The 22829-nt window shown below is 37.6% G+C and overlaps 1 protein-coding gene across 2 annotated transcripts in view; it reads left to right on the forward strand.

Moving 5' to 3' along the window:
- The first annotated feature begins 1340 nt into the window (after positions 1–1340).
- LOC103480661 (glucosidase 2 subunit beta-like) overlaps positions 1341–22829 on the forward strand; it is a 149699-nt gene continuing 128210 nt past the window's right edge. The window contains exons 1-8 of one of the 2 annotated variants that reach the window (XM_008435689.1): positions 1341–1556; positions 1845–1961; positions 4056–4151; positions 6063–6120; positions 6992–7109; positions 13899–14028; positions 16978–17004; positions 20668–20734. In XM_008435689.1, the coding sequence (XP_008433911.1) occupies positions 1475–1556; positions 1845–1961; positions 4056–4151; positions 6063–6120; positions 6992–7109; positions 13899–14028; positions 16978–17004; positions 20668–20734 (695 nt within the window). In that variant the 5' untranslated portion in view covers positions 1341–1474. The remainder of the gene's footprint in view (positions 1557–1844; positions 1962–4055; positions 4152–6062; positions 6121–6991; positions 7110–13898; positions 14029–16977; positions 17005–20667; positions 20735–22829) is intronic. The other variant, XM_008435690.2, reaches the window with a different exon arrangement.

The following is a 22829-nucleotide window of genomic DNA, read 5'->3' on the forward strand; positions in this document are numbered from 1 at the left end:
ATAAAGGGATTTTGTTTTATACGTTTCTGAATCCATCCATCTACCCAGATGACTAACTAAAGCTTGTATGTAAAGTGTTTCTTGCAACAATGTTCATATCCTTTAAACTTTCACTCACCTTTTCAGATCACGCACAGTATTACATTATTGTTAGGCACAAGGAAAATTCTATAAGTTACATTTTACATAAATAAAACCCGGAAATGTTATGGCATGCATTTGCATTCCGCTCCAGTACAACCAGATTTCACAGCAGTTAAAGCTGAAAGCATTTTGGTGGATGCTGAGTTGCTTTGCCAATATAGTAAAATCTTTGTCAAATTTGATGGAGACCATCTATGATCATACACTGATAGTCTTACCATGTATTCTCAGTTGGATATACTGATGGAGCGTTCACTGGCACATAAAAATATATGGATATCTACCCTCCTTCTGTAGTTCTCGCTTAATACTTAAGATTATTTCCCTTCTGGAATAATGTTTTGTGAGATTTAAAAAGCTTAGCATATTGTTTTCTGACATAAAACTGATCTAAGCATCTTAGATCCTCCCTAATTTGTCGACTGTATTAGTTAGTCTTCATGATGCTGGTTGTTCACTATGTTCTCTAACAAACCTCTGGTCACAAAACATCTGGATTAATAAATGGTGCTGAAATGAAATGCACAAATTTCCTGATGTAAAACTCAGGAAATTAAACTCACGCTTTAATTTGTAGAATATAAGAAAGCAATATAGTGTTGTCTTTCCACTTTACAATTATGCATGATTATGATGTATTGTCCTAATATATAAAAGTACCAATAACATACTTTCAAGTTCTGAGTTCAATGTGACAAAATGTAAAAAAGTCCAAGAGGTGAAAAAGTTTGCAAGGTTTGCAAGATTAAATATTCCACTACTTCAGTAAAAAAACATTTGAACCTTTTTGCCAACATAATCTAGCTTTCTAAAAGCAATAACCTACATTTGTGTTCGGAACATTTGTGTTCGGATTACTAAGATAAGTGAAACACTTATCTGACATGGCCTTCTAGGTATTCACTGAAACGTATGTGTTAAAAAAAATCATAAAATGAAATATATATATAAATAATAATAATAATAATAATAATAATAATAATAATAATAATAATAATAATAATAATAATAATAATTATATATATAATAATAATAATCCTACTTTGCAGTATGTTGCTAGCATACGGAGTCTAACCTATTTTCAAACGTTAAATACAAACAAATGTTTCTCCAGTGTCTCCTGCGTGCTACGCTTCTAACTCGTGATTGGTCCAACCCTCAGGCTCGGACCAATAGAAAGCTTGGGAAGTGTCACGTTGTGGAATGTTTCAGGAAGCTGGAACATGGACGGTCTAAACGCTGGTCTTGCATCCTGAGTTTGAAATATCCTTGAGCGGGACTTTAATGAAACGTGGCTGACAGCGGGCAGTGCTCATTTCTGTCCTCTGAGATGCGTTTCCACATTATCACCGCAGCTTTTCTCTGGGCTGCGTTTGTGGAATCGCGGAAAATCCGAGGAATATCTTCGTCCTGTGAGTTCAGTTCACCGTTTAAGCTAAAGCCAAGTCGCCGACATCGTATTTATGTTATCAATAAGTCTTCATTCATAGTCACAACTAATTCATATATAGCTGACCTCACCGCAGGCTGTAATAGATCTATATAACGTTTAGATGTATAGGTTGCGGTTGGAGGAACAAACATGCAGATTTCATAGAATCACAGCCATTTATTTGCATAAATTTCATAAAATGACTCATATTTTGTCTTTATGTGTTTTTCTCTGTAGCTCATGGCCATGTTTTCTCTTGATTTAACAGATAAAAGGTTCTACAGGGAGAGGAAGTCATTTCTGTGCATAGACGGGTCCAAAATTATTCCTTTCGAGCAGGTGAACGACGACTACTGCGACTGCGCAGATGGGTCAGATGAACCAGGTAAACATGGATTGATAACAGAGGAATCATCATTCAGATTTCGGGACTGTGTAACCTTTAGCTGCAGGCACAGACGTTTGACTTTGAACAATATTATGTTTTTATTCCTCTGTTTAGAAAAAAAGTGTTCAGCTCTTTTGAACAGCAACATTAAAGCTAGGAGGTTAATCATCTTTAATTGGTTTGGTTGTTTAATTGGTATGAAGGTGAGAGGAGAGACAATTAACCTTAAAGAGATCATCATGAATTTGACACTTCTATTAGTTGCGCTAAGGCCAACCAAGTTTTACAGTAAAAGAGGTTACTACTTAAATTACTGATTATTTTATTTTTATTTTGTTGACAAAATAGTTGAACTATATGCATTTTAGTTCCCATGTCTAAGCTTGGATTAAATTAAACCATGTTTCATAAGGGTTGTTTTGTCATATTTTGATATGCAGATATATTTTTTGTAATGATCACTACTATTAGTACTAAAATGATTATAGTTTAATGTATAATAAAATGATTGATCACATAATTAATTAGATGTAAACAGAGTATTTCTTTTACAAGGAAATACCCCGATTCTTAAGAATAATTGTGTTGGTTTCCAAGACAAACTTGCCACTCAAAATATAACGCATGTACTTGTGCTGTTAAGGCCCAATACTTGCACTACACCCTATGTTGCTCTATGAAACGTGCACTCAGTCATAGTGCTTTTTGAATGAGAATCTCAAACCCTTTCTTTGAATTTTCAAAAATTACAAAAACATTGCAATATTTCCACCTCTTAATTCAAAACGTCTTCTTCTTGACTAAATCAGCGTCAGTTCACTCAATGAAATAAATAAATAAATAAAACAAAACACCAACAAGCTTTTCTATGGTTCTCCAAATGTATCTTTTACTGAGAATTTATGACGAAGAACTAAATACCATGAAAATGTCTCATGTTTTATGAGCTGAAATATTGTAAACGCCTCCCATTGCTGCAAAACATTCAGTTAAACTTGTGTAAATTTAAGAATAAAATAAAACTGTTTAATGCTTAATTTAAAAAGTTTCCTGTAAATGGGGTATGTGGTCTACTGAAAGGGCCATTAATAAACTCTGCCATTGCCAGCATCAGTGTAAGTGCTGTAATAACCCTCTTTCACTGCTACGCACAGGGGGAGCAGCACAAGTAGGAGGTTAATGATGCCAAACTGAGCTCATGTTGAGTGTGCCTATATCATCAAGCCTGGTGGAGTTTTACATCAGATGCAGTCCAGTAAAAGCGAGCGATAATAAAGGTGGCGCTTCATCAGACCTCCGCTTAGATAAGATATAACTGTGTCCATTTTCTCATGAATAGTTTTCATATTCAAAACAAGGTTGGAATTAGTTCAGAATTTGCATCCAAAGTAGGAGTATAGGTCAACGTTTTTGTTTTTTATTCCACAGAAATGTGTTTCATCATTTAAAACGGGTAGAAACAGTTGCAGACTGTTGTCTTTGTTGAATTCCAGATACAAATATAAATCAATGATAAACATAAACTGGAGGAGAAAAGAAATAGAAACCCATAAGCCCATGAACAAAAAAAACAGTTGTGTGTTATGCAACTGACACGCACTTATCGCTTTTGATAAAAATGTTTATAGGCCCTTTAAAAATAAATTAATCTTTTGTGGCAGAATATCACATAAATATAGAAAAACTACAACCTTCAATTTCAGTACTTTGTTTTTTTTTGTTGAGTAAGAAAATATTAAGAATGTTCTGAAATAATTTAAAATTGTGTAAGCAATCCCTTTTATTAAAGTAAATGTCACTTTTTTTAAATTGTACTTTTATAAGATCAAAAAGCATTCGAGAAACATGACTTAATTTTTTCCTTTACCAGACATAAAATCAGCCATTTTCCATGCCTATTCTCGTTCCTAGGCATAAATCTACTGAATAAATGCACTCAAATAAAAGCCAGATGTTCTGCAATAAAAGCTGAATTTAATTTTGGAATTTTTAAATACTCCAATGAACTAGTTTAATTAAAAGAACTAGTTTTTGAGAATTATTTTGCATTGCATTCTTCCTTTGATCTCTTTTTAACCTGGCTCTATTCAGGCACCTCGGCGTGTCCTCGTGGTCGATTCTACTGCACCAACCTGGGCTTCAGGCCGCATTACATCCCATCATCTAGAGTCAACGACGGCATCTGCGGTAAGTTTGAACTTTATGCTGAGTTGCACTGGTGAAACTGAAGGTTTCACCAGAAGGTCTAACTGACCTAAAATAAAATGTTATTTTCAGACAAAGAAAAAAAAAATACAAACGCCTTTTTTTATTCACTTTATGTAAGCGTCTGGTTTTGACTCTAGTTGAATATTTATTTAGATAAGTATTGAAGTAAGCGTTTTCTGGGGAAATAGATGTTTAAATCTAAAAAACTGAAGTACTCTTTTAACTCTGTAAAAATCCAGCTTGTTTTTCCTCTGTGCGTTCTGCTGACTTGGACAAGCAGCTGTACCTTGTTTACTGTTAAGCGGGAAGCAAAATGTAACCATGAAGTTCTTTAATCCTGTTAATTCCAGTTTTATTTTTTTTTCCCTCCCTTCAAAACTGTTCTTTATTCCTGCTGAAAACCTGAATGCCACACTTTACCGCAATGGATGTTTTTTTTTTTTTAATATACCACCTTTCTTTTCTCCTTTTGTTCTATAGTAACTCTCTGTTCTAGTTAATCTCATGGAGCACATATATAGACCTAGAAGCAGAATTAGACCACATGCAACTGTCAAAAGAACAAAATGTTCCACTTGTCTCTTCTTCTCCTCCCATTTGTCTCATCATACCCACTTAAAAACCAAACACATCACCACTTTTTCTCATCCCGTTTGAAGTTCAGATGGGTTGTCGTATTCCCTGTTTTTTTTGTGTTTTTTTTTTAAGGTCTTAAAACTTTTTGTTCTGCTGGCCGCAGACAGGGATTCTGGATAAATGCAAAATTTCACACTGTGCCCGCATTACTGGTGGAACATCTGAGCAAAAGCCAGATCAGAGCATTTGCTACACACCAGGCAGTGGATATTATCAGTGGTTGATGTCAAGAGACCCTCTGTGAATCAGAGAGAGGTACGATGTAGGCACAAAGACTCAATCTTCCTCTTTAAAGATGAAAAGTCAGTGGCTCAGTCAGTCCCCATCTGCAAAATGAACAAGACAGCTGAAAACATGGATGGATAAAGACACAATTTACACAGCGTCTAATTCCATGTGCCATTTTTAAGCTAAAGAACAGAGTGATACTACAGGTGTTTAATTACATGGTAATGTGTTCAGGTAGCATTAGTTGCTCTGAAATTCCTGACCCCTAGGGTTCTGTGCCAGTCTGTCCGTCCTCCTGACTCCGGTAACTTTAATGCTGACATTAGAACTTGCACGTAGAAATTTGTTTCCGTTTCCGAATCAAAAATCAGCAGGATTTCCCAATCGATGTGCTCAATGGCCAGGCTAATTCCTGCTAGCCGTGCAAGCGAATGACAATGTGTTTCTCTGCTGAAACAACGTAGCAAAATGTTCACCAAGTAGTACTTGATGACATAAAAAGGAGAGGAAGTATAAACAAACCTGTTTTGTCTTTATTGCAAGTGAGCCATATGGGATTTTAAAGTCCAGATCAATGAAAAGTTTATGATTAAAGTCTTTTGAGACCCTTTTTTTGTTAATTTTCTTTGTTGTGTCTTGAAAAAAAAAAATTGCTACGGTGGTATGTATTGTGAAAAGCTAGAGTACTGCTCACGTAGAGGTTATTAACTAACATAGAAGAACAAAATGGAGACGCTATGAGGAAGTAACAAATATTTTTCAAGCTGTAAATATCGACATCTCATAATGTCGACGTATTCACTAAGAGAAACCTTTTAAAACATTTCAAGTGTTTCTAATTGTCCTTCAGTATAATCTAGCGTGGTACTCTAGTTTTTCCCTTGTGTTTCCTTTTTTAGGAGATGATTGTGATCCCTTAATTTAGAGCAGTGACATTCTGTTCACACTCTGTGCTGCTGCTCTGTTTTGTGTTTGTTTTTTTGTTTTTACGTGGTTTGGACGGGCTTCTCCCGCGTCTCTCGGCAGATTGCTGCGACGCATCAGATGAATACAACAGCCACGCTCGCTGCCAGAACACTTGCTGGTAAGTTGGATCAAAACTGAGATTCGGTACCTGTAAAATGACCCAGTTTTTTTTTTTTTTTTTCTTCAAAGTAAATCAGATGGTAAAGGGGATTTTGAATTAATTGCAACAGGACATCTGGAGGAATTTCTTTCTTACTTTTTTTTAATTACAGCGATAAAATTCTTTTAATAGGAGGATTTTATCTCAGCAACTGCATGAGGGGCTTACAACCACACCTGAGCAGCAATAGCAATCTAACCATTGTGCCACCAGGGGGCGATGTATCTCTATGATAAGAAAAAAATTTGTACTTTCAGACTTGCTCTAGTGATTGATATACGTGGAATTAATGGATTTTAAAGCCCAGTTTGACTCAAACGTTTTATTTATTTCAAATTTATTTCTTCAGTTTGACTCGCATCAAATCTAGATATCCTTTGTCATAATCAGCAAGTGTGTGTTTAGCTGCGCTTCGTGTCATTGTTTGACCATTGTGATATGCAGGAATGTAAACTGCTGCGTAAATGCTCACTAACCCACTTCTATTGTTGACAGTCCTCTATTTGTTTCATTTATTTTCTGCCAGCCTAAAAAAAAAAAGTACCACATGGAAGCAGTCATTACGTTTCCACAAGGTCCCCGCTCACATTCTGTTTGCCAGACTGCTAAAATGATTTAACTCCACCACATAGCCTCTTATTTACTCCTCCGTTTTTTGTTTGTTTGTTTTTTTTCTTAACCCCACCCCATTTGGATTTCTACTGCACCGCAGGGCCTTTTAAAAAAAAAAAATTGGATTGCAGCATCTGGGCTGACCGAAGCCTGGGTGGCTGAGGTTTTCCTCAATAATGATGGTTCTGTGCGCCTCCTCTCTTGACTTTTCCTCTAGGAATCTGGGACAGAAAGAGCGGGCGTACGTGGAGGGTCAGATGAAGACCTTGGATGAGGGTTTGAGACTCAAGCAGCAGCTGATTGAGGAGGGGGTGCTGCTCTGGAGGGAAAAACAGGTAACTTGATAAAGTAATAAAAAAAAATGTTTGTTGTGGTATAAGATCCCCACCAGCTGATAAAAATATACATTTAATGTGGGCATCAAAAGCACACAGTCTCTCTAACTGGCTGAGTATGCATTTGGCTTGGAGAGTTTGAAAGCGTGCTTCTTTTCTTTCTTTTTTTTTGTATATCTGATCAAAAACTGCCTCCGAGCTTTCTTTTTGCGAGTGCGATATTACAAACATTGATATTGCAGTGATTATTGCAACTGCCAGGTTTTCTTTTTGTTGCAGTTTGTTTTGAATGTTGTGCATAAAAATGCTGCGGTTTACCAACATTGGACCATTTTCAGATGGACTTGCTAATGTGAAACAGTTGTGAAATCCAGTTGTTTTCCACTCTGAGAATTATTCATACGCTGGCAGATTTAGATTAAAATTTTTGTTCATTCAAAGCTTTTATCGGAGAGATGGGCTCCTCTTACAAGATACTAAAAACATGTGGGGAAAAAAATGTCTGACACAAAGTCAGTAGGTTTTGTTTATTTATTTAATTTAAATAAATAAATGGTGTATTTAAACTTATTTACACCTTTCTGAAAGCTGCTGAACAGCATTTTTGCCTTTTTCCAGAGTGACATTTTGACCATTTATTTTTAATGCTGAGCTCCATATCTGTACGCTGGAAAGACTCCTTGCCAGTGCACTGATGTTTATCTTCCTTCACATATTTCCTAATGTTAATATTGCTTCTAACCAAAAGAAGCATTTTGGTAATATTAAAATAAATCTTTGAATCTTTGAGGAGCTGTTGGGTTGTGGTGACAGCGCCAATCTTTGGTGCTTTTAATAATGAACAATACTTAAAGTAAGTTGACTTTTAAGTACATTTAGGTGGTTAAATAGAGAAAGCACAAAAGGTGAAAGAAGCTATTAACAGATAAGCCATTTACTCTATGAAATGTCTTTGGTTCATACAGCTGCTGGAAAGCGAGAGAGAGCAAAACTTTTAGTAGATAACAAGAAGGGTTTCTAATGTGAAAGAGATGATGTACCCTTTCACAAGAGAGAGGGCCAATTCTGTCATTGGCAATGTTTCAGTCTTTTATAAATCTCTGAGTTAAGATAAGTATATGCATTTTCTAAAGCATACAGATAGACTGCTGTTTTTACAATGCTAATCACCATTATAGGATTCTAAGGGTTAACTTAAAATGTTAACTTGTCATTCAAATAATTATTTCTTTGTTTTGAAATAGTAAAGCCCTGGTTTTGTATTGTTGGATCTCGGGGAGAGCATGGTGCTTCTCTAGATCCGTAATGACCGCATAGATAGGAAAACTTGAGGGAAATATTTGCATGCTCTTCTTATATCTTCCTACATGATCGTATATAAACGGAAATCTAAATTGGTACTGCCATGTCAGATCTTTGCAAAAATGGGAGAGTGGAAATTGGTCACTGAATTCTTATAGGTGCATTTTGATATGTTAGCTTACTTGAATTGCACATGGAGAAAATGCATCAAATTTAACGATGATGCTTAATTTAGCCAATGAGAGAGATGCAAATGAAGTTTAAAATCAACCTGCGAAAAAATATCAGATATGTTCCCCGAAGCACGGTGTTAAGTCAAAACATAATATAATGAGGACAAAATTTGCATTTCCCTCCCTAATTTTAGCATCTTAATTTGAAACCGGTAAGTTTGTGCACATTTTCACAGTAGCAATACAATGACAAAGGGGGCAAAGAAAAGAAGTGTCGTCTAAAATGGTAAAAATGTGCAGTCTGCTCTTAACTTGCTGCATCCTTGTGAAGATTCTGTTTGTTGTTGTTATCGTCTGCACATCGAATTAACTTTTCCCCTCACTAGCGTGCATCGCCACATTGCAACTGCACTGTTATCACCTGGCTAGCTGGCTAACACGCTCGAGGAACAAGGGACGTCGAGGTTAATTTTGTTTCAGATGTGCTGGATCCGGAGGATTTCGCTTCGGAGTGAGCAGCTTGTGCTCTGCTGTGCTGTTTTAGTATGCATGTTCACAGCACCTGCTGCTACATACGCCTGTTGTACAGTCAGAGCCAGTTGATAACACAAACCTTACTTTTCTTTTTTCTTTTTTTTTTCTGGAGGTTATTCTTTCTTGCTTGAATACTGTTTTTTTTGTTTTTTTGTCATTGTCTCGTGCGTGTTATAGATCGTGGCTTCTTCTCATTATAGACTGTTCGATGAAACGATGCACGCTCCAATGCGGTTTTCACAACTTTGTCTCTAAGACCTCATCACTCTACATCAATAAAACAGGTTTATGCACAGGTGTGAAAAACAGCAACATGACAAACTTGCCTATTCAAAAATTTTATCACTACTGATATTTTGAGAGAAACAGTATGGTTTTGTTTTTGGTTTCTTTTTCTCACAAAAATGTCAAATATCGATAGTCACCTTGATGAGCAACTGGATGTAAGCATATTGTGACAATAATCTCATATTTACTTGATGAAAGTAAATGACACAAGACTGTTGCACACATGCTTCCAGTAAATAACAGGAGCTAGCTCTACCAAACCTTTTGGATTCATAGGCCTTTATGAAATCTATCCTATACTGTGTGGAAATTTTATATGTTACAATTTCTCTGATAATTTGATGTTATATAATTAATAACAAAAGTTTTTTATTTATTTTTTTAAATCTACAACACATTCAGTTTAGTTTTTGGTGTGTTTATCAACTATTTTCAGCTGTGTATTTGGGGTTGGAAAGATGTTCTTTTCTGCAGTTTAACAACTAAGTGGCTAATAATTTTTTAATAATTTTTTTGGTTGTCTGCCAAGTGTTGTCAGCTTTATGATAGGCTGTTTGTTTCTCTCTAAATTTATGATGTTGTCCTAAGTATAATTTTTTCTCTCAGTATAATGTAGTACATTTTGTAGGGATGCATAATATAGTGACACTAACATTGATATTGGCCAATTTTAGTCTTTTTTTTAACACATCGGTATCGGTCCGATGAATAAATCTGGGTCGATATTAAAAGTCGATATTTGTTTCCGTCTTGTTGCTCTTTGTTTGCAGGGGGCAATTGGAGGAGATGTGATAGTGATATGGCAAAGGATGATGGGAAGCTTATGGGTCATAATAGCAGTATTACAAATCAGATATTGATATCTGATGTTCATATGTGTGCATCCCTAACATTATGTCCGATCACTTGTTTCCATTTATGTCTTTCTATCAGTAGCTGGCTGGTCACACTCTGCTGCATTTCGGCATATTATTGGAAAGTCGTAGAGAAGAAAAATGTGTGGTTGAAAAAGGTCCATGAGTTCAGGGAGGAGATTAACGAGACGCATACACCAGGTGTAGCTCATGCTTCAAGGAGTGATGATGTCAGAATCACTTTTCTTGAGCTAAGAGGAGATAAAGCTGGACTGTTGCTCGTTGCTAAAAGTCTCTCTTGTCAACTGAAAGTAAGGTTTTGCATTTAGTCCATATTTCATGGTTCCAGAGACCGAATGAAGAACAGCGAGACACGGAGTCCAAAAGTGAGGTTCAACGTTTGTCCAGCAGGACTAAGGATTTGCCGAACCACCAGGAGTACAAAGACTTTGTTTAAAAGACAATTGTATAGCTGTGCTTGATTGGGCAGAATCCCATAGAGGATCTTTAAAGTGCTGTTAATAAGAAGGCTAAACACACAACAGCCAACCACGCAGACATGATTAAGGCAGCTCTTAAAGAAACCTGGGCGTCTCAGCAGAGCCACAAGCTGACCATCTCACTGCAGCGACGCAGTGATTCAAGCAGAAGAAGCACAAATCAACGACTGAGTATATCTACTGTCAAGTACAAGAACATCCCTTTCAGCTGAAAAATCTGTACAAAAATATTTGTTGGTCTTATGTAATTTTTAGGTTTATTTGCTGTGAGCAATAATCAGCAAAATTAACAGAACTTGGCACTTGAAATATCTCTGTGTCTAATAAATCTATGCAAGTTTCACATTTTTTAACTATAGAGGAACATTGTTGTTTTTTATTTGAGAGATGCACCAGTATTCAATGCATCATTGCCGTTTAGGATTATCAAAACGATGTTTATCGGTTGTCTGAGTGTAAACGTAAAATTGTCTGCTACAGTTTGAGGATTTAACTTTCTTTTTCTATTTGTTTCCTTTTTACATCTTTTACATAACTGTTGAAATTAACAGTACAAAGCGTTGGCCGGCTTTCAGACCCAGCCACGTTAGAATACGTTCTATGGACACTGAAGGACTCGTCGTCGCTGCAGCTCATTTTACAGCTCTGTGACTTTGTCGGGGCTGCCCTCGATCCTTTTGCATTAAAATTCGCTGTTTAGAAATCTCCTAGTTTCAAGGCATTTTTAAACACTTCACCCAACAGCTTTTTTTTTTTTTTTATAAGAGCATTTCAGAAATCTCTTGCTCTAAACATTGGCTTGTAATGAAACATTGAGGAGAAAAAAAGACTTGCTCAACAAAGGGGATTTGATTGAATAAAGCGTTTTCCTGCCACATTAACCAGTCACAATCTTGGATTTTTGTATTTTTTTTCTTTTGTCAACTGAAGTTTTTTGCTTTGTTTTTATTTCTTCCCAACATGCATGGGAAGAAATGCATGAAAGAAGGGAAGAATGTTCCCTTCTTTCTGCCAGCTGAATGGCAGATCGGGGCTAAAGTGTCACCCAGTGCTTCCAGCATTTCCACCCTTTGTGATCATCGTCTCTCTTGACATGGCAGGGTGAGCTCAAGGCTGTGGTGTTGGGAACCTTATACAATACAATGACTCAAATATGAACTCCTGCTGCTGTGGGCTCGAGGCTGAAAGACAAATCTTCTGCTTTCAAAACCTTTTCCAAAATTCCATTCAATATTTGTACACAAGCTATAAATAAATACAAGCTGACATGTTTGTATAGTAAGTTTTTGAGGACATTTGTACATTCCAAGCTGAACATCTTCAAGCATGAAATATGATGGGGATAAATTGCTAGCTCTGATTTGTTTTCGGAACTCCTCAAAGTTCCAGAGAAAAGGGCAGATTATTTTTATGTTTTAGCAAATATTTGGCTTTTCAATAAGATTACTTACTGTGCAAAGCTTTAGGAATCTAACTCTTATTAGAATTTTTTTTGTGTGTTTTTTTTTGTGTGGAATCTCTAACATTTTAGTCGTTTTCCTCACAAGTAGAAATTTTCTTGTGCTCTGGTAATAGAGCCCATAAATCACTGCTGCAGACTGAAGGTACCCAAGCAAACGGCGTGGCCTAGAAAGGTAGTCATCCCTGGCTGAAACCCCCAGAATCCATCAGTGCATCACCAGCGTCTCTGAGGAGAGAATGGAAGGCAGAGTCGACACACAAACACACTCACGGACACGCGTTTGCACAAAGGAAGCCGGTCCTCTTTGATGCAAATTGCTCCGTTACAGAGTGTGATGATAGGTTTTGCTTGGGTGTTATCAGCTGTCAGTCTGACGGAGCTGATTTAATGAGTCCATGATGCACAAACGGCCACCGTCGAATATGTTTCTGGCAATTAAACAGACTTTGTGGTTAGGAGTTGGATGTAGATATAAATGCAAACTAATGCGAGGAGAAAAGAGGTTGTAGCACAGTTGAAAATAATCACCAGTTTATAGAGCACAAACCAAAGAATTTAGGTTCAACTTATTTTTGTTTTCTTAGCTTTATATCTTTTGGACGGGTGGTTATCAAAGCCCCATTCATCTCTTACTTTGACCCTCCCTCACTCACAAGCAAGATGTCAAAATGCCTGGACTCCTCAACTTGAAATAGCCACTGACCCCTGACTAAGAGGGAGCAGGACGCCTTTAAGAGCCACTTCATCTGCACAAAACCAATTTTAGACTTTGAGGTTCCCAAACCAGACATCTTGCTCTCCAACGCTTTGAAATTTCTATGAACATTTTGGTCAGATGTTATTCGACTGACCCAATGCGAAGTAGAAAATAATTGTGAAATTGACAGAAAACGGGCAGGTTTTAATTTTTAACTTCACAATAATTCACTACTTTGATGGTCTATTACATTAAATCACAATGAAAGACCCTGAAGTTTGTGATGCTAGAAATGCAAAATATGAAAAAGTAAAAGGACCAAGGCACTTTAAAGAGTGCAGTTGGATTCATTTCCAAACCAATGCTTTTTTTTTTCATATTCAGACTTTGAGACTAAGGACAAAAGCAAACCTATATGTGCCACAAAAATAGGGAGAAATAAATATCTTTGAGGTTTGATTGAACTGCTTTCTTTGAACACGGAACATGAATGGGAAATAACTTAAAATAGGGAGAATATGGATTCCATGTAGGTGCAGTGTGTGTGTGTGTGTGTGTGTGTGTGTGTGTGTGTGTGTGTGTGTGTGTGTCTCGTAAACAGCTTACAAGGGATCCCATTTTGAACGACCTCATTCAGTCTGAAAAATTAGCTCTGCGGTCTGAGTATATCGGCTGTGAATCAATCTCCTGTTCTGATAAATGCACCGGAAGGAGCACAGGATGAGTGGAAAAGTACAAGGAAAATGGCCATTACCCACATGCCTACTCCATTAGGAAAGTTTAAGGCTTGCATGCAGAATGCACGGCGCTGCCTGCTCCAGTTTTATGCTGTTGACCCAAAATATAGTATGACTAAAGGGCTGTTCGTGTTGGCGAGGAGCCTTACTGTTCTGGCACAGGAATGCAGAAATCACAAAGCGCTTAAATTGTAACAATGAAGGTTGGGTGTAATCACGTTTGCCCCGTTGTCTCTCTGCAGGCGCAGCTCAGAGAGCTTCAGCGGGCCGCCGAAGATCTGCAGATCAAATTAGAGGAGCACCGAAAGAGGAAACATGAAGCTGACCGACTCAAAGAGCAAACATTAAAGGCTTTGAAAGCCGGGGATAGAGGTAAGGCTCCGTCTATATTTAGGACCCACTTCAAGACGTTTGCTCATTTCGCGGAGTTGTTCCAGTTTACACAGTTGGGTCGTCGTTTTGGCTACAGGGCAGCTTCCATTTCATGTCTGCTCCAGCCTTACTGGAGCAACAGTAAATAGGCTGAGCAGCTCAGGTTGTTCAACATCAGAGAGGGGGGGGGGGCATGGAAAGGTTAAGTGCAGATTCCTCTGCAGTGGAAATTAATTGACTTGGAGAAAGATTGCTGAGCAGCTGCAAACCGTATTCCCTCCGCTCTCCTTTTTTACGTTCCTCAAACCTTCAGAGAGACGTTGCATATGAGTCACAGGGAAAAATCCCTTATCGCTGCGAGCACAAGCCGGTTTGGCATTTAAGCGACGCTCTGACTTGCGCGTGTGTTGGTACAGAAAGTTGTGAGGACGGGAACTGGGTTCTATCATCTCATGAAATGAAAGATTTACACTCATTAAATGTGGGCAGAGGACGCATTCAGTCTCCGGTTTTTAGATCTCAGAGGCAGAAATGCGCAAGATTCATACTCGTACCATTTAGAGCATGGACTTTTCAACATAAATTGGAGAACAATCCTGTATCCTTCTGTTTTCATTTCAGCATGTCAGAAAACCTTCAGGGAAAAATAGAATAGATTGGAAGTCTCTGTCATGCTCTATTGGCAGCTTATTTTCTGATCTAAAGAAGTTTTGAGTGCAAAGCATGCTCATTATATCGTCGGTTCCTTTGGGCAGCGCACATCCATCATGCTTCCCACTGTGCAGGCTGACCTTTCCTGACCATGACACCCTCCCCCGCCCCCCAACACATCGTTCCTGAGTCTGTCATCCTTTACCTCCATCAGGGCTCATCTTCAGGGTGTAACAAGCATCAGTTTTAATTTCTGTCTCTCGAGATGGCTTGTCTTGTTCGAGTTGCCCATCAGTCTGGAGGATTAACAGAGATTTCTAATGTCAAATGTGTTTTTCTACTAGAAAAGCTTCCAGTTTATTTGTATTCATTTCTTATCACGATCCCAAAATCTGAATGAAATAACCTGCGGATACCGATGCTTTTCCAGTCCAGATCTCAATTTTTGCTGCTATTTTTGGTTCTGGTGTTATGTAAGCTAATATAGGCACTGTCAGTCATAGTGCTGCATATTTTGCCCATATCCTCAGTCATATTTATATTTACAAGGTTGATGATTGCCTAAGCACCAGGTTGGTCAGTTTTACTCTTTTATTTGCATTCAGTTCATGAGCTGCCAAATATAAACTATACGACTGTTTGAGAGGTGAGGGTTGGTAGTTCAGACTTGTGTTTTTTTTTGTTTTGTTTGTTTGTTTCTTTTGTTTTAGAAAATTACTTGGTATGATTTTGCAAGCTACTCAGCTGTAAATGTTCATTAATGACTGATAAAAAAAAACCAGGCAGCGTTAAATCAGATGTGACTGTGTGAAAGGAAGAGATTAAAAGAAAAGGTAACATCAAGCGACTGTGGATTATGCCGTACCATAAAATCAAAGTTTTCCCAGTAAAACTACAAGCGATCTTCTTGTTCTTGAGGATGCAAAACTGTGTGTCATGTCTTCTTGTGAGTCAAATGTTTTGTTATATCCCAAATAGAAATCATCTGTTCATAAACGGTTTAGTTGCACTAAGAGCGCAACAGATTTTTGCCTGTAAACTTACATTTCAATTAGAACGTACACCGACGCAAAGAGCAAACACTACTCCGAATCAGACATTAATGTTAATAGCTGGTAGGAAGAGAAGAGCAAGTTTTAGCCAGCGAAAGCATTTATTCCCCTCAAGATTAAACCATGTGTATTACTCTAACCTTCTGCCTGTAGTTAAACAAAAGCTCTTTACTGCCTATGCTACAATGCATACTTTCTTTCTGGTAGAGACGGTGCAGATAAAGTAAGCTTTTAAATTTACAATGCTCGGGATGTTGTTTTTATCTGTAATTTGAAAGAAAAATAAACAAATTACATGTCCCTGAGAATCTTTTTGGAGCCAGCTAAGAAGAAAATATGCATCGCAGTAGCTCAAGGCAACGTTTAAGAGTAGCTTTATTGCCGTAAAGAGAAGAAAGTTATTGCAAGTTTTAATTATGTTGGATCAGTCTTAGAGGCTCCACAAAACTCTTTCGATCTTGCAAAGTTGCAAAAAGCAAAAAAGCCCTACTCTATATCTCATTTGTCTTTTTGTCACACAGCACTTTTCTATACAGCCCATACAAAACAGTTGCCCGCAAATACACCTACGGTTCTATACGGGAATGTCAGAACACGGATTGTTCCGCGAACGTGTTGTCTTCCTCTTTATGACCGTAATAGCCTGCGTCAAAATGGGAATGAAAAGCCAGACGAACAAGCAGCTGAGAGTGCAAGTCGAGCTAAACACTCTGTGGTTTTGCCGCTGCTGTCGATCAGACTTCTCTCCAGGGCTTCGTGTGCAGTTATTGAGATGTTTGAAAGGACCAGGTTATTTGTACCCTCGAAGAAAATTAGTTTCTTGCAGCGTGATGTGTGCGGTACATTGGAAAAAAAAAAATGGAACAATGGAGAGCCGGGGGTATTTGAGCTGACAGAACAGCAATCTAACCTTTTCAATTGCAGGCAGTACAGGCATTTAGATCAATCATGTATTTGCAGTGTTTCATTATTATTGTTATTATTTTTTTAATTGTTGTATTTATGGAACTTAAGTTCCGTCACACGTTGGCTGCACTCCGACAATGTATTTATGAACTTACATTTTATCGCAGCCAATGTCGTCAGCGCAGTATTTAGCGATGTTAGTGCAATATAATCGCCAGCATGCCATTCTAATACTGCGTATTGTTTAAACGCAATCATGAGAAACTGTTCAAGAAATTTCAAATTGCTTTGGTTGTTTATTTGTAACTGTCTTATTCTCCCACTGTGTTTTCCGAATAAGATGTACGGCCTGAGTCATCCTCCTGCGGTAAGCCCCTCAATGCTAGACATGACATTTAAGTTGAAACACTCATTTTCAGGCTTCGTCTTGTTTATGTCGTCTCCTGTTTTCGGTAAAGTAAAAAAGCTCGGCAGAGAACACGCAGCCTTTTGATCTGTTTCCATTTCTTTGCCTTTTTTTTCCATAGAAAGAGGTAATTTTCCTCTCTCAAATATTGCTTCTAGGGTATAAAAGACAGCAAAATGTGTGTTTTCTTTGCCCGGGAGTGCATAGCCTACAATGACAAAGAAAAAAAAAAAGCTCTGAGTGGATAACATTGTCTGTAGGCTAGCCATAGATCTGCAGACTCCCGCTGATATGTTCCATTTTCTCTGTTCTCGATGTGTCTCTCTTATTTTACGAGAGTGCTCCGATATCACCAGGGCAACATGGGTGGATGACTGATGGTGTCCATTAGTAAACATAGTCTCCTATATGTGCCATTGGCCTAAAGATCCCAATGTCTTCAACCGCCTCCTCCTCCTCCTTCCCCCCCCCACACACACACACACACACACCACTCTCCAACTCTTCTTTATTTTCCTCTTTTCTCCCCTATCATCCTCTTGCCTTTCACCTGCCCCCTCCTCCACCAGATGCTTCTCCATCATTCTTGTTTTCCGCTGCACTCCTCTCCCCCACTTCATCTATCCTCCTTATAGTTGTTTTTCATAGCCACAACTTTGCAGTTAAGAGAGGAATGAGACCATCTCGCTCCCTTCTCTGCGCTATCATTTTTTTTACAAGACGGCGACCGGAGCACGGGTCGAAAATATCGAGCGTTGGGTTGCAAACGGAGAGCAATTCAAATAAAGAACGGGCCACTAATCTCGCAGATGCTGTGTGTGTTGAGGGATAATATTATCAAGTGTAGTTTTTCCCCCCTTTACCTGTTGTTGAGTAGACTCGAGATTAGAGTCGCAGAAACTGAGGAGCCATATTGTTTCAGGTCAAGATGTTCTGCAAAATGTTACATGTTTTAAATCCCATCCCAGATTTTTCCAACTCATTTTAGCTAGGTTAATTGATATCAAGCTAAATGACAACAAGTGTCTTCTGAGGGCACTTGGGACTTTGATTCCCACCCAATCTATCTAATTTACTCCAAAGTACATTAAGCTTGAATCAAAATTAGTTGAGCATACGATGCTATACGTACGATGTTCTCTGTAAAGAAGCCCAGGTGATTGGAGATTGAGTGGTGATTCAAATTATATGACATCAGTGTTTTGTGGTCATGTATTTTTAATGCACTGGATCACAGGCAGTTAATCCAGATACAAATTGATTATAAAGCACACATCCCCAACCCTACTGCACAGACTTAATACCAGCAGTAACACTTAGTTTTTTTTTTTTTTTTGTCTAGAAGAGAAACACAACACAACTGATGAGCACTGAGCTAGTAGTAAAATCTTTGGGATAAAAAAAAAAGAAAAGAGGTTAACATAGCTGATGGCAGCAATAGCTCAGCTGATGCCCTTTTCCATGAAGTTGACCCAGCTTAATACAGAAACGCTGGGCCCAGTGGAGGTTCTGTGGAGATTAAAAAAAACCTAAGAGATAAAGTTTTTTTGCAGCAATAACTGGAGATAATGTTTAAATGGAGAATAATTGGAAAAAGAAGAGCAGTAAGGACAAACGGCCCAAATGTCCTCCAGCAGCCCAAGCTAATAGGAGCGTAACTATAGAGATAGTTTCAAGATAACCAAACACAATCTAACTATAAGCTGAATATGACCTTACAAAGGAGAAAGGGGCGTCTGCACCAGACTAAAACTGGAAATTGGTTCACTGGTTTACAACAAATATAATCTTGGTTCTCTTACCAAGGAAATCACAACAAATATATGGATCAAAATATATCATTAACATCAATTGAATTTTAAAGTTTGATCCTGGTTGTTACACAATTATGTCTATTTCTCTTCTAAAAGGAAAGACGAAGCCAAACAGAGAACCTTTTCATCCCTTAGTACAATCTAGTAGATGAAAGTCAGTATGCTGCATATAATTAGTGGCAGCAATTTTTATTTTTATTTTCTGAAGTTTGATCCAGGAAAAGAGACTGGATGAAGGGCCACAATCACCCTGCTGCATTTTACTCAAAAACAAAATTGGACACAGCTTTGCCGTAATTCAACACTGGTTTTCAAAGATGGTTCTTGTTTTTACTGCTGGAGATGGACTAAAAACATTTTGTAGACCAACAACATAGAAAAAAATAAAAACTCTGCACCTTTTTTATTGTTGTACGAGTGTGAGACCCATTTTTAATAGTTTGCTCTTTTATACTTTGCTTTATTGAAAGATTTCGTGTTTAATTTACTTCTGACCTGATAAACTAAAATAATTACATATCTATCTATATATATATATATATATGTGTATAGAGAGAGATATAGATATAAAGCATGGTTCCTGGTTAGTTTTAACTTCGTAATCTTGGCAGAAGTTTGGACACCACTGATCTTTAAAGAGAGAACATGTAGTTACTGGCAGCAACGGCTCAGCAAAAGGGCCCCCCCTGCCCCCAGGAAAGTGACACTGGTAACCACAGTAGTGCTGGTCCAGATGTAATTTTTTTATGAGTGAAACTGAAGCAAAAAGGCTGTTGACTGAAAGATCTTGAAGTTGAATTTGATCAATTGGGGAGAAAGGAAACGGTTTGGTTCGGCTGGGAACAACAAAGATAAAACTGGAAAAACATGATCTCTTACTGTGCCATTTTGGATGAACTGACTATTTTTTGTTAAAAAAAAAAGAAAAAGAAAAAAAACTTTTCCTGCTTGTAGCAAATAAATGGACTGGTTTTTCTGTAAAAAAAAAAAAAAAAAAAAAAAAGCGGCAAGTTGCCTCATCAATGTTAGTTTTACCAGAGCAAGATTCATAAAACTTGTAACTCTTACATTTTTTATTTTATTTTATTACTATTTTTTGCACACATTCTGCATAAGCTCTTTGCTCCGTACACGGTGAGGAAAAGAAATGCTAATTTCACAATTAGCTTTTCCGTAATTAGTACGGAAAGGTAATTGCCGCGGATGTGCAATTAGCATTATGTAAAGTGCTTTTCCCCAGACATAGGGGCCAATCAGTTTGCCCCTTTTACCTTTTCTGTTCTGCAAATGATTCTGGAGATGCTCGGCACCAAACGCCAGAGAACTTCCTCCTCGCCTTCCTCTGCAGTGAGTGCGATTCACAAAACTGAATCGGCTGGGGTCACATGCTCTACGGATAAGAGGGTTCAGGAAGTTTCTTTTTGCGTCTCCTTTTCATTTGCCTGTGAATGTGAACAGAGGAGAAGAGGGAAATCACTGTCATAGCAGCCGTTGCAGCACAAAGCCTCCTGATTGCATTCTGGACTCTGACGCGCTTTTTTTTTTTCCCTACAGGGAAAGCAAATGTTCCTGCACAGCATGACTGACTCATTGCCTGATTTTTTTCCCTCTCTCTATCCTTGCTGCTCATACTTTTTAGTTCACTTCTTTCTTTTTTTTTCCTTTTATGTTCATGCTTCAAGGTTTTTATTGGGACTGATGAATACAATTATCAGCAATTTGTGGTTAAAAATAATGAAAAGTTGTTTCTTAAATATTATTATCAGCTGCCTGCTCTGTAAAGCTTCTAATATATAATTTTCCTTTGCAGGTTTTAGGCATCAGAATAGCACTGTATCGCACCTTTTCCAACTACTGGACAGCAATAAAGATGGCAGGTGAGTTATATGCTAATCAAAGAGAGTCCAAAGGTTTTAAAAGCCTGGAAACAAATTTGATGTAGGGCCGCTGCTCTTTGCCAAGGCTGTCATCCACCAGCCATCTCTGAGGCACTGTAATCTTCTTCTATTAAATCTTTATCGTTTTGAACTCTATGTATCCTACACATCCTACTTTTTGTGTTGATTAAATAAATTAGACGGTATGCTGATAATGTATCCTATTAACTACCTGGACAGAAACCTGTTTCATACAAATCAATTTTTATGTTTCACTAAAATTCAGTTGGGATACTTTTTTGCTTTTCAAGCTATACATTTTTTTTTTTTCCTATAGTGGATCTTGCATCTTTATGACATGGCTAGCAAAAAACATTTTTAGTTTCTGTTTTTTGTTTTTAAACTGTGCACGTCTTGTTAAATTATGAATTAAATGTGTTTGACCTCATGTTTTAGTAGAGTAAATTTAACAGTTTTACTTACCATTTGACCTATAGAGTCGCAAAATAATAAGTCACCTAAACGGACAAACCCACGTGACAACCTAACGTTGGCTAAAAGATCTCAAAAAGCAATGTAATCTAAATGCATTTAAGAATTAATGAGAAGTAAGGTTATTGTGAAGGATTAGTCTAGAAACTGTCGCATCTCCATATCTAGGGCTTTCTTACATTAGAACACCAGTGAGAAACTTCCTCAGAGTGGCTGGCCGACCAAAATTACACTAAAAGCGCATTAATCACTCATCCAGAAGGGTCACAAAAGCTACAAATAAAGCATTCAGTTACTGTAAGTGTTCATGATTTCACGGCAAAGGCCTTCTTAAAATTTACCTTGACAGTCCTCTACACGGTTTCTCTTCACAGCAGTCCAGACCCTCATGTTCCTCACTTTACAAGGAACATGCAAGAAAAAAAAAAAAAAATAATAATAATAATAATAGTGCTTAAGCATACAGAAAGACTTGGAATAGTAAACCATGTGTGCAATAAAACATATGCATGTAGAAACAATCTCCTCATGCAGCAATTCCTATGTAAGAAAAATATGCCCGTTTGTGCATTCTTGCAGTTGGATGTTATTCTGCCTCTCTGGCCTCTGTTCACAGCTCAGAACCCCTTTATCCACTCAATCTCCCTCTGTCTGAATTCTTGAGTCTCTCTCTCTGAGCTGTGCTTAAGCACACACATTACTAAGCTGTCAGTTGGTGGACTTTGTGAACTGACCATCGTTATGCACCACATGCATTGATGTTGATCTGAATAAGGTAGAGATTGTGTTTTTATCCACTTCATTACTGCTTAGGTCTTGTACGTCTCTCCAACTCAAAGTGTCAACCCTCATTTCGATTCTTCTCTGATAAATGCAATGTCACAAATTATACCTAATGCTTGCAGTTGCCAGGCAATTTGCTTCCTCGATTAGCATGCGTGCTGCATGCTTTTTATGTTGTACAAAAAAAAAAAAAAACAGTTATTTGTCTGGTTTTGTCCCCGATGACACTTAACTAAACGTTCCTCAATTCTTAATCTGCTTCATTGGAATTGCTAATTATGCTTAATGCAGATTCACAGATAATTATTCTCTCATTTATATTGTGAACTAATCTCATTTTCGTGTCCATTTACTCTCCAATAATTGCCTCACGACAAAGACCGCAGCCATTGATTTCCATAAAGTTTTGAACACATTTTAAATCGCATTAAGACATTTCTGCAAAACATCCTCGTTAGAATCAATAATGCATTTCGATATAAATGAACACTGGATAAATATTTCATTCGAATCGTGATCAGGTTGTTTTTAAGTGGCCCCTTCTGAAAACTTCCTAAAAAGATAGTTTGCAAGTTATGAAGTCGGATTTGTGAAAACGACATGAGCTCTGTCCTTGACTCATTGTCTGAAGGATCGTAGGTACACTCAAACATCTTTACAACTTTGACAGTCTCCGATAACCATTGACGTGTCTGTACTGCCTGAATTTCCTAAATAAAATAATAATTAAAAATTTGTCATGAAAGAATTTTACTACAGGTATAGGGTGCCAACTCATAACATCTCCACAGAACCTTACATAAAATAATAATAATATATA

The sequence above is a fragment of the Poecilia reticulata genome, linkage group LG18 (assembly GCF_000633615.1).
Source record: "Poecilia reticulata strain Guanapo linkage group LG18, Guppy_female_1.0+MT, whole genome shotgun sequence".
NCBI lineage: Eukaryota > Metazoa > Chordata > Actinopteri > Cyprinodontiformes > Poeciliidae > Poecilia > Poecilia reticulata.